Raw genomic sequence first — 11,894 nt, forward strand, 5'->3', positions numbered from 1 at the left:
ACAGGAGGTAGGAAAGAGGGAGGTAAAGGAAGGAAGGAAGGAAGGTGTGAAGGAGACAGAGGGAGAGAGGACAGGAGGGAGGAAGGGGGGGGTAAAGAAGAAGGAAGGAAGGAAGGAAGGAAGGAAGGAAGGAAGGAAAGAAGGAAGGAAGGAGAAAGAGGGAAAGAGGGCAGGAGGGAGGAAGAAGCGAAGGATGAAAGGGTGGAAGGGAATGGAAGAGGGAGGTAAAGATGGAAGGAGAAAGAGAGAGAGAGCAGGAGGAAGGAAAGAAGGAAGGAAGGAAGGAAGGAAGGAAGGAAGGAAGGAAGGAGGAAGGAAGGAGAAAGAGGGAGAGAGGACAGGAGGGAGGAAAGAGGGCAGGAAGGAAGGACTAAAGGGTAGAAGGGAAGGGAAGAGATTTAAGGGTGGGAGGGAGCTAGGGAAGGAGGAAGGAAAGAAAAAAGGAAGGATAGTATGGTGAGTGAGAAGAGTCCTGAGAACAGAACCCAAGGGGCTGCATCTGGCTCCTGAGACTAGGTTAGCCTATATCTGTTTTAGACTCTGAATTGATGCACTTGGAGCTGAACACCAAGCTACATGTGGCAATACGATTATTTTTGATTGGGAAATGTCCTTCGTTTGATCACACTACATGAGAGTGTGATCAAGTTGGCAAAATACAAGCTAGGAGAGGCTGCAGCAGTTTGCTTTTGCCTGAGATTACTGGGAAGGGAAATATTCTCTGTTTACGTCAACTGAAGTAAGCAAAAATAAAAGCAGAAAGTGGAAGGAGAAGTGCTAAACTGGGGCATTTTGCAAGCAAATAAACAAAGGGTAGGCCATATGGGTGTGTTTTTGGTTGTGGACAGAGAGATTAGGTAGCTAAAATGGGGAGGCAGGGAAACGGCTGCCACTGATTTTATCTCCAATTCTGAAAACGCAACTTGTTTTATCATTACAGAAAACGTTTAAGCAATCTGTAGATCCAAGCAGGAAGTTTTCTTCTTTAATATGACACTCAAACAAAAATGACAGTGAAATCCACATTTCTCCCCCCGCCCACCCTTGCCCTTTCCCTCCCCATTTGTATTGCTGGTGCGGCAGTTTGCCAAGCATTGAACGAGTGCAAAAATATCTCTCCCCACCCCAACATCCCATCAAAGACAAAGTCTATAACCAGCCCTTTTGAGTCCCAGGGAAAGTCAAAGGGTAGCAAATTGGTTGGCTGGAGAGGCAGAACCAAGGGGCTGGAAGACGGATATATGTAGTTTATGGACAGAGTCATAGCAATACGATTATTTTTGTTCTTGCGTGCAGTAAGCCAATCTTTGAACCTCCTAGTGTTTTGGACTTCCATTCCCAGAATCTTTGGTCCATCAGGAATTCTGAGAAACTAAGTCCCAAACATCTGAAAGATGAAAGTTTGGGATGTCTTCGTGTCAAGCCAATAACAGCCGTGCCTTGCGCTGTCTTCCAGAAAGGACGGAGAACTCTTACGTGATTGGGAAATGTCCTTCGTTTGAGATACGCATCTTCCGATTTCCCCTCTTCTTTTAGGGAGGGGCGAAGGCTCTGAAAGCGGTGCCCACCAGGTAACCTTGGCATCGTCCAGCGACCCTGGCACCTGCGAGAAATATGGACACATTCGTACCGTCCAGAGGAGCAGATCTGAGCCATACCACTCTCGACATTCTTGTCCCCAAACTGTGACTTCTTGTTGTATTTCTAAACTTTGTTTTGGAGATCCTTTTTGGCTTTTGCCAGCTTATTCTTCCAATCCTTTCCGCCCAGAGAGATATTGGCGGCAGCACAGTGAAAAGCTTCTTCTTCTTCCTTGAACACAATGATTATTATTCCGATAGTCATTCTACTTTCTCTTGGCAAAGTCATTGAAAAGATCTTGAGATGGTTGCTCTGCCCTTCCCCGCTCCCCAAAAAACATACAAAATACAATAATAAAATATTAATATTAATAATAATAACTCTTCTTGAGGTGTTGGGGGAAATCAAAGATCAGTCTTCAGTCGTGATCCCTTTCCCCCGTGGGTTTTGATTCAAAATTGCCAACCGGGTCCGTGGCTCCTTTTCCTCAGCTGCATCGGCACGATTTGACAATCATGTTGGAGAGCTGTTCCACCTTGGCTGTGCGTCCGACGTAATAGACGATCCCCAAGGGCTCCAGCTCATTGGGGACGCAGCACGGGGTGGCAGAGGCGGACGGATTGTGTTGGTTGTAAAGCGACAGGACCTGTCAAAAGAGGACAATGTGATAAGAATCAAAGCTGCCATCGCAGGGAATGAGGCAGGTCAGCAATAATAATAATAATAATAATAATAATAATAATAATCTATATAAATAAAAATGTAATATTCGTTTGTGGGATTAACAGAACTCAAAAACCACTGGACAAATTGACACCAAAGACAGTGTGTGGACAGGTAAAACATGAACTATGCATGGTTCTCATTACGTCACAAGCTGCACTCTCCTCCTCAGAAGAAGGCACTGGCAAACTCCTCTGAACAAATCCTGCCAAGAAAACCCTACAACAGGGTCACCATAGGTTGCGCCCAACATGAAGACTTTTTTTCCAGAGAAACTGCAAGTCGCTTCTGGTGTGATAGAATTGGTTGTCTGCAAGGACATTGTCCAGGGGATGTGTTACCATCCTGTGGGAGGTTTTATGTCCCCTTATGAGAAGCTGGAGCTGACAGACAGGAGCTCACCCCACTCCCCGGATTCAAGCCGCCAACATTTCGGTCAGCAGTCCTGCCGGCACAAGGGCTTAACCCATTGTGCTACCAGGGGCTCCTAACGTGAAGGCATACAACAATAGCAAAGAACATTTATTGGCGAACACCCAAGGACTTCTGTTCCTACCTTGCTGTATTGAGTGTCTAAGCTCCAGAGATAGGGGCATGGTCCCATGCAGAAGTTGGCATAGTAGCCCTTGGGTTCGTGGATCCACTTCCATTTCAGGTCCTTGCGGAAGTCGATGTAAAGGCGCCGCACGCAACAGTTCTTCTCCTCTGGTGATCTGGAACAGAAGAACCACAAAAGATTTAGAGAAGAAGCCTTGAGTCCTATCAGGTTTTTCCTCTCCACTAGGATCCCAAATCCTTTCTTCCAGCTCGACAAAGACTTCGGTGGCACTCAGTTCCATGACTGAATTAGTCTTTTGATTAATACGAGTTACACTAAGGCAGTGGATCTCAACCTGTGGGTCCCGAGGTGTTTTGGCCTACAACTCCCAGAAATCCCAGCCAGTTTGCCAGCGGTTAGGATTCCTGGGAGTTGAAGGCCAAAACATCTGGGGACCCATCGTTAGAGAACTAAGATGTCAACATTTCCAATCTTTTGTCTTGTTATGAGACTGAACCCAAACCTCTGGGCTTCTTGAGTCTCTTACCATCCTAGTCCAACTGTGGGAAGCTTCATACCTTATCTCACAGGTAAAAGCCAGGCCATGTGCGGTCTAGCAACATGAAAGTGCGGTCAAGACGACAAAAGCTTTTAGTGTAGAACACACAAAATACGAGAGACTGCAGCAGTTGGAGCTGTCTGGGAAGGGAAAGATTTTGCCTCCTTTCCTCTCTCTTTCCTGCTAAATTGATAGAGTGCCAATTACAATTAATACAGTGCCAACTACATTAATAGAGTGCCGATTACATTGCTGTCTCACCCAGTGTTTTAATTTTTAATTCCATTAGAATTGGCCCTGCCCATAGTTGTTTGACTTTTGTGTGTGTGTGTGTATGTATATGTATATGTATATGTGTGTGTGTGTGTGTGTGTGTATGTATATGTATGTATATATATATATATATTTGTTGTGTCAGGAGCGACTTGGGAAACTGCAAGTCGTTTCTGGTGTGAGTTAATTGGCCGTCTGCAAGGACGTTGCCCAGGGGACGCCTGGATGATTTGATGTTTTTATCATTCTTGTGGGAGGCTTCTCTCATGTCCCCACATGAGGAGCTGGAGCTGATAGAGGGAGCTCATCCACCTCTCCCCGGATTCAAACCTGTGACCTGTCAGTCTTCAGTCCTGCCAGCACAGGGGTTTAACCCACTGCGCCACCGGGGGCTCCTTTTATATTGTTGATGTGTTATTTATAATTGGTTTTGTATTGTATTTTTGTTTTTACATTTTATAATAATAATACATAATAAAACTTTATTTATACCCCGCCACCATCTCCCCAAGGGACTCGGTGCGGATTACATGAGGCCGTGCCCACAATACATCAATACAAGCAATAACAGACACAATACAAAGCAATTAAAATAAATCTCATACACAAATAGCATAAACATTAAACAAGGTACAGTGCACATTTAAAATCTATTGCTGTGTTTTCTTATATTGATGTATTGTATTGCTGGGCTTGGCCTCGTGTAAGCTGCCCCAAGTCCCCGTGGTGGGGTATAAATAAAGTTTTATTATTATAATTATTACTTCCATAATCCTTTTGTGGCACTTAAATTAAGCTGAGGATAACAAAGGGAGGTAGGATGGGACAAAAACGGGGGCATTTTAAAAGCAGCCTAAGAATGGAATGGCAAAGTTTTAATATGGACTCTCCCTGGCCATTGGAGCTGGTAAAAGGTAAAGGCAAAGGTTTCCCCTGACATTAAAGTCTAGTTGTGTCCAACTCTGGGGAGTGGTGCTCATCTCCATTTCTAAGCTGAAGAGCCGGCTTTATTCATAGACACCTCCAAGGTCATGTGGCTAGCACGACTGCATGGAGTACCATTACCTTCCCGCAGATGAGGTACCTATTGATCTACTCACATTTGCATGTTTTCGAACCGCTACGTTGCCCGAAGCTGGGGCTAAGAGGGGGAGCTCACCCTGGTCCCCAGATTCAAACCACCAACCTTTTGGTTAGCAAGTTCAGCAGCTCAGTGGTTTAACTCGCTGTGCCACCTGGAGTCCCAACTGGAGCTGGAGGCTTTAGAACAGTGTTTCTCAACCCTGGAGGGGTCGCCAGGAGGTGCCAGAGGGGTCACTAAAGACCATCAGAAAACACAGCATTTTCTGTTGTTCATGGGGGTTCTGTGTGGGAGGTTTGGCCCAATTCTATCATTGGTGGGGTTCAGAATGCTTTTTGAATGTAGGTGAACTATAAATCCCAGCAACTACAATTCCCAAATGTCAAGCCCTATTTTCCCCACACTCCACCAGTGTTCACATTTAGCATACTGAGTATTCGTGCCAAGTTTGGTCCAGACCCATCATTGTTTGAGTCCACAGTGCTCTCTGTAGGTGAACTACAACTCCCAAACTCAAGGTCAATGCCCACCAAACCCTTCCAGTGTTTTCTGTTGGTCGTGGGCATTCTGTGTGCCAAGTTTGGTTCAATTCCATCGTTGTGGAGTTCAGAATACTCTTTGATTGTAGGTGAACCATAAATCCCAACAACGACAACTGCCAAATTATGTTTCATAACAGGAGCCAAATTACAGTTATGAAGTAGCAAAAGAATGTTATGGTTGGGGGTCACCACAACATGAGGAACTGTATTAAGGGGTCGCGGCATTAGGAAGGTTTAGAAATTATGATTGGCCAGATGTTGCTCCCATCCATAGCACAGCCAAAAGGATGCTGAGAGTTACAATCCAACAACACATTCTCCGTCACTATTTAAGTGCCTAATATTCTGACACACAGCATTGGAAACAAACACATGCCTAGAATGTGCGTTCCATTCAGTGGGGAATTAATGGCACTAGTGTGGCAGGTATTATAAGCTAGGAGTATTTCGCCATTGCCTTTTTCCTAAATTGTACATCTGCAATTCTTGCCTCCCGCCTTGTCCCATGCCACTTACGAGCTGCAGTATTCCAATCCTGCGGCGGCACGCTTTTGCCGGTGGCTGTGGAGGTGCTGTGCCCGATCCGGAGGCATCGCCATCACCAGCAAGTAGGGCAGCTGCTGCTTTTCCTGGCTGAGCAGCTCCTGGTCCCCTCGCTTTGTTTTAGTGCCTGGTAAGGAACGTGCACGAAGGTTAATTTAGTTTCAGATGACTCACACACAGCTCTCAATAACATAACATATCGCTATGGCATTGTATTGCAATGGGATAAACATAACACCAACGGTTTGTTTTTGCTTTTAATGTCAGGAACGACTTGAGAAACTGCAAGTTGCTTCTGATGTGAGAGAATTGGCCGTCTGCAAAGATGTTGCCCAGGGGACACCCAGATGTTTTGATGTTTTACCATCATTGTGGAAGGATTCTCTAATGTCCCCTCATGGGGAGCTGGAGCTGACAGAGGGAGCTCATCTGCACTCTCCCCAGATTCAAACCACTGATCTATCAATAGTCCTTACAGATGTGGGGTGGGGACAACTGTACATCTTTGGGTACTATTACAAAGGATAAGAAAGAGTTGATTCTGTCCTTGGATGCCCTCCAGTTAAGGGTTCTTGCACCACTTCTGTTCCTTTTGGCATTGCTTGCGTTGCCACCCAGGTCTGATGCAGAGGCCTTTTTTGGCCCATTTTTGGGGCACCCATCTTTCCTCACTTCTGCTGCTGCCTGCCGAGACCCTGGTGACAATGGTTGGCAGACGGAGCCTGGGCAGGTTCAGGGTGAGACTTGCTCTCCAGAAAATAACAAAAAAAACCAAACAAAAGTAACAACAATAACAATTTTTTTGTGTCAGGAGTGACTTGAGAAACTGCAAGTCGCTCCTGGTATGAGAGAATTGGCCATCTGTAAGGACATTCCCAAAGGGACGGCCGGATGTTTTGCCATCCTTATGGAAGGCTTCTCTTGTGTCCCTGCATGGGGAGCTGGAGCTGACAGAGGGAGCTCACCTGCGCTCTCCCCGGATTTGAACCTCTGACCTGTCGGTCTTCAGTCCTCCCGGCACAAGGGTTTAACCCATTGTGCCACCGGGGGCTCCAACACTGATTTATGAGTGCTGGAGCATGACTGGCAACCAGGGTTCGAATCCCCCTCTTGGCAATAGAGTCAGACTAGTGACCTTGGGCAAGTCACACTCTCTCAGCTTCTTAAATTGGCCAACCTTCCATGAATAAATCTTGTTGAGAAATCTCTACAAAATGTTCATATTATGAAATGTTGTTAGAGGAAAACAAGTACACCTTCCCATCCAGTTTGTAGCTAAGGGTACATCTACACAGGCATGGGCAAACTTGGGCCCTCCATGTGTTTGGACTCCAACTCCCACCATTTCTAACAGCCTCCTTTTCCTCCTCAGCCGCTTAAGCCTGAGGCTGTTAGGAGTGGTGGGAGTTGGATATAGATCAGAAACTAATAAAGGTGGCCAAATGAAACATTCACACCAACCTCCAACAGATAAGAGTTCTTTCTCCCATCCTGGATATTATTCCACAGATATATAAATCCCATTTTCCTAGTTTCCAACAGACTTCACAACCTCTGAGGATGCCTGCCATAGATGTAGGTGAAACGTCAGGAGAGAATGCTTCTGGAACATTGCCAGACAGCCTGGAAAACTCACACCAGCCCAGTGATTCCGGCCATGAAAGCCTTTGACAATACATATATGGTATTACTTTGTGTGTGTGTGTGTGTGTGTGTGTGTATGGCATTACTTCTCCAAGTTCAATACCATTCTTTTAAAGCAAATTTAACTGTGATTGTTGTGTGCCTTCAAGTCATTTTTGACTTATGGAGAGAGCCTAAGGCGAAGCTATCATGGGTTTTTCTGAGACTGGATTGACACTGCCATATAACTGCAATATATGGTCCACACTGGCCATATAATGCAGTTCAAGCTACATTACATGGCAGTGGAGATCCAGCCAGAGAGTGTGAAATTTTCCCAAGGTTTTCATGGGAGATTCGAACCCTGTTCTCCAGAGTCATCATCCGGTGATCAAAACACTACGCCACTCTGGCTCTCTTCTAAAGCTAACCTAGTAATATTCAAAACCTATAGTTAACGTATTATCTCATTAGTCTGCAAAACAAAAAACACAATCCTAAGTCCCCACTGTATTCTACTCACTCATGATAAAGGAATGCTCTGTTGCACTTGTGTGTGTGTGTGTTTACTGTCCATTTTCCAGTGTGCGTAAAGAAGTTTCTGTTGATGCTGCCCACTCAGGTAAGGGGGTCAGGTGAGTTCTCCAAAGGCTGTGATTTGCTCAATGTTTACCCTTAAGCCCTGAATATTGCGGAGGACGGTGAATGCCTGGCAGGCAAACCGGGGCAGCTTAAATGCTAACCTATGTTTTTCTCTAGGTTAGGACAGTAATTCATAAACTATGTGCTGGAGGAAGTAAATTAGAGGCTCCTGGGAGCCAAAATCAGCCGTTTACGGAGGAGACTCTTTCTGAGTAAGTTGCTACTGCTCTTGAGTTTCTCCACCTGCAATTGGGAGCACAATGTAAACCTTGTCCGGTTGGCAACACAGCCTTCCAGGTTTAACAGGTGCAAACCGGGATTCAGGGACCTCAGGATTATAGTTTTGTTTTTTCTCGTGTCAGGAGCAATTGAGAAACTGCAAATGGCTTCTGCTGTGAAAGAATAGGCTATCTGCAAGGACATTGCTCAGGGAACGCCCAGATTCCTCATCCTGTAGGAGTCTTCTCTCATGTCTCTGCATGGGAAGCTGGAGCTGACAGATGGGAGCTCACCCCGCTCCCCGGATTCGAACTGCCGACCTTTCGGCCAGCTTTCCTGCCAGCACAAGGGTTTAACCCATTGTGCAACTGGGAGCTCCTAGGATTACAGTTATGATTACAGAAGGACATTGGAACTAGAAGAGGCTGCAGCAGTTTGCTTTTGCCTGAGACTACTGGGAAGGGGAAGACTGCACCTCTTCACTTCTTGGCTAACTAAATCTGGACTACTTTTGCTACCAAACAACATGAGAGTGCGTTCAAGGATGGCAAAAACTGTCAGTGAGGAAGAACACACATTCTAGAAGAGGCTGCAGCAGTTTACTTTTGCCTGAGACTACTGGGAAGGGGAAGATTGCACCTCTTCACCCTGTGGCTAACTAAACCTGAACTACTTTTGCCGCCAAACAACATGACAGTGCTTTCAAGATGGCAAAAGCTGTCAGCGAGGAAGAACACGCATTCTAGGAGAGGCTGCAGCAGTTTGCTTTTGCCTGAGACTACTGGGAAGGGGACAATTGCACCTCTTCACTCCTTGGTTAACGAAACCTGAACTACTTTTGCCGCCAAACAACATGAGAGTGCATCCAAGATGGCAAAGGCTGTCAGTGAGGAGGAACATACATTCTATGGGAGGCTGCAGCAGTTTGCTTTTGCCTGACACTACTGGGAAGGGGAAGACTGCACCTCTTCAATCCTTGGCTAACTAAACCTGAACTACTTTTGCCGCCAAATAACATGAGAGTGCTTTCAAGATGGCAAAAGCTGTCAGCGAGGAAGAACACACATTCTAGGAGAGGCCGCAGCATTTTGCTTTTGTCTGTGACTACTGGGAAGGGGAAGATTGCACCTCTTCACTCCTTGGCTAACTAAATCTGGACTACTTTTGCCGAAAAACAACATGACAGTGCGTTCAAGATGGCAAAAGCTGTCAGTGAGGAAGAACACATGATCTATGGGAGGCTGCAGCAGTTTGCTTTTACCTGAGCCAAATGGGGCAGGCTAGCATCCCAATTTCTCTTCTCTCTTGCTGAGTTCAAACTAACTTCTACACTATGAATATTGCTGAATTAAGAAGAAAATTGTGAGGAAGAAGGAGAAGGAAAGCAACTGAAAAATTGGGGAAACAGTTTCCTTGGGACTGCCAAATTGGGAGAGTTGGGGGTAAAGTGTGCTGATTATAATTCAGGGAAAGATGCAATAAAATAAAGAGGTTGGGAAAGAAATATTTGAAAAGCCAAGTGGTGCAGCGTTCTGGAGAGGGGTGTGGACGCAACACTGCATTAGCCTCTGCATGACCCCCTTAGGAAGACCTGCTGTCTCCTTCTGGGGGTCCTATTTTTAGCTGATGAAATGCAGCCGGTGCCCTGGGCTCCGTGTACGAGAGTGAGTGTGCGAGTGTGAGCTCTTGTGTTTCACGCTGCCGCCTAGAGGAGATTCCCACCATTCTGGATCACAAGGGATCACCGGAATTGGCCAGACTCCCCTCCGCCGACACCCATCGTCCCCAGCCAGGGCAGAAGGAATGGCATATCTGTGCCAGGATGAGGAAGCCTTCTTGCCTTGCTTGCCAGGAGGAGGCAAGTCTCATCCTGAACCTGCCCAGGCTCCGTCTGCCAAACATTGGCACCCAGGTCTGGGCAGGCAGCAGAGGTGAGGAAAGATGGGTGTCCCAAAAGTGGGTTGAAGAAGGCCTCTGCGTCAGACCTGGGTGGCAACGCAAACCATGCTGAAAGAACGGAAGTGGTGCAAGAACCCTTATCTGGAGGGCATCCAAGGATAGAACCAACTCTTTTTTGCCCTTTGTAATAATTCCCTTTGTTTGTCTGAATGATAGGTCAGCGGTTGAAATCCAGGGAGAGCGGGTCCCCCAAAAATAAACTTTCCCAGATCAGCCAATCAACATCCCAGAGTTCCACTTTGAATCTCAAGGAGCCCAGGGTGATGCAATGGGTTAAACCCTTGTGCCAGCAGGACTGCCGACCGAAAGGTCAGCGGTTCAAATCCAGAGAGCAGGGTGAGTTCCTGTCTGTCAGCTATAGCTTCCCATGCAAGGACATGAGAAAAGCCTCCCACAGGATGGTAAAACATCCGGACGTTTCCTGGGCAATGTCCTTGCAGACAGCCAATTTATTGTCAAAGGCTTTCATGGCCGGAATCACTGGGTTGTTGTAGGTTTTTTTGGGCTATATGGCCATGTTCTAGAGGCATTCTCTCCTGACGTTTTGCCTGCATCTATGGCAAGCATCCTCAGAGGTAGTGAGGTCTGTTGGAACTAGGAAAAAGGGTTTATATATCTGTGGAATGACCAGGGTGGGACAAAGGACTCTTGTCTGCTGGAGCTAGGTGTGAATGTTTCAACTGACTCTTCTATGTGAGAGTCATAGAAGAGCACCTGATGAACAAACCTGGACACAGCATTTTATTTGAGAACACAGAAATGCTGGACCACTCTCACAACCACCATATCAGGCTACCCAGAGAAGCCATTGAAATCCACAAGCATGTAGACAATTTCAACAGAAAGGAGGAAACCATGAAAACGAACAAAATCTGGCTACCAGTATTAAAAAACTCTAAAATTACAACAGTACAACAACAGAGAGGAAACAAACAAGGACATCTAATCACCTCTCAACAAAAGATTGCTGCAGGCACTGCCAGGCCATTATATGCTAATCAAGGTGGTCAGTTGAAACATTCACACCTAGCTCCAGCAGACAAGAGTCCTTTGTCCCACACTGGTCATTCCACAGATATATAAACCCTTTTTCCTAGTTCCAACAGACCTCACTGCCTCTGAGGATGCTTGCCATAGATGCAGGCAAAATGTCAGGAGAGTATGCCTCTAGAACATGGCCATATAGCCCGAAAAAACCTACAAGAACCCAGTGATTCCGGCCATGAAAGCCTTCAACAATATCCTCAGGTTGTCCTCCTGGCATAAGGACCGGATTCAAACTGCTGACTTTCTGTCAGCAAGTTCAGAAGCTCAGCAGTTTAACCCACTGCACCACGAGCGGGCCCGGAACCCCATAAACATAGAGAATTCGCACCTTCATTTTCCGCCTAATAAAGCCCTGCAAAAACTGGGATGCGGGGCTATGCCCAGATCTTTGACAATACCAACTAAGGCAGGAACCTGTGTCCACATGGTCAATGCAACGCTGCCAGTCATTCCCCCCGCCTTTACCTTCGACATGCATTTTCAGTACTTCAGGCCTGCCTTCACATGGGCAGTGGGCGCAGAGGCGGAATCGTCCCAGTTCGTCTGAAACACAGAAATGCGGGT

The 11,894-nt window shown here is 46.4% G+C and overlaps 1 protein-coding gene across 1 annotated transcript; it reads right to left on the minus strand.

The window, feature by feature from the left end:
* Positions 1 to 957: 957 nt before the first annotated feature.
* LOC137095506 (transforming growth factor beta-1 proprotein-like) lies at positions 958 to 11,894 on the minus strand. The gene is made up of 4 exons (XM_067462255.1): positions 11,796 to 11,894; positions 5,814 to 5,967; positions 2,861 to 3,017; positions 958 to 2,227 (listed from the first exon to the last, which is right to left on the minus strand). Exons 1-4 carry the CDS (start codon positions 11,806 to 11,808, stop codon positions 2,069 to 2,071), a joined length of 483 nt encoding a protein of 160 aa, XP_067318356.1. The 5' UTR covers positions 11,809 to 11,894; the 3' UTR covers positions 958 to 2,068.

Source organism: Anolis sagrei, chromosome Y, assembly GCF_037176765.1.
Source record: "Anolis sagrei isolate rAnoSag1 chromosome Y, rAnoSag1.mat, whole genome shotgun sequence".
Taxonomy (NCBI): Eukaryota; Metazoa; Chordata; class Lepidosauria; order Squamata; family Dactyloidae; genus Anolis; species Anolis sagrei.

Coding starts and splice junctions, on each gene's coding strand:
- LOC137095506 (XM_067462255.1), bottom strand. Junction 3,018..5,813: donor GGATTGGAATACTGCAGCTC/GTAAGTGGCATG, acceptor CTTCTGTTCCAG/ATCACCAGAGGAGAAGAACT. Junction 2,228..2,860: donor TAGACACTCAATACAGCAAG/GTAGGAACAGAA, acceptor CTCTTTTGACAG/GTCCTGTCGCTTTACAACCA.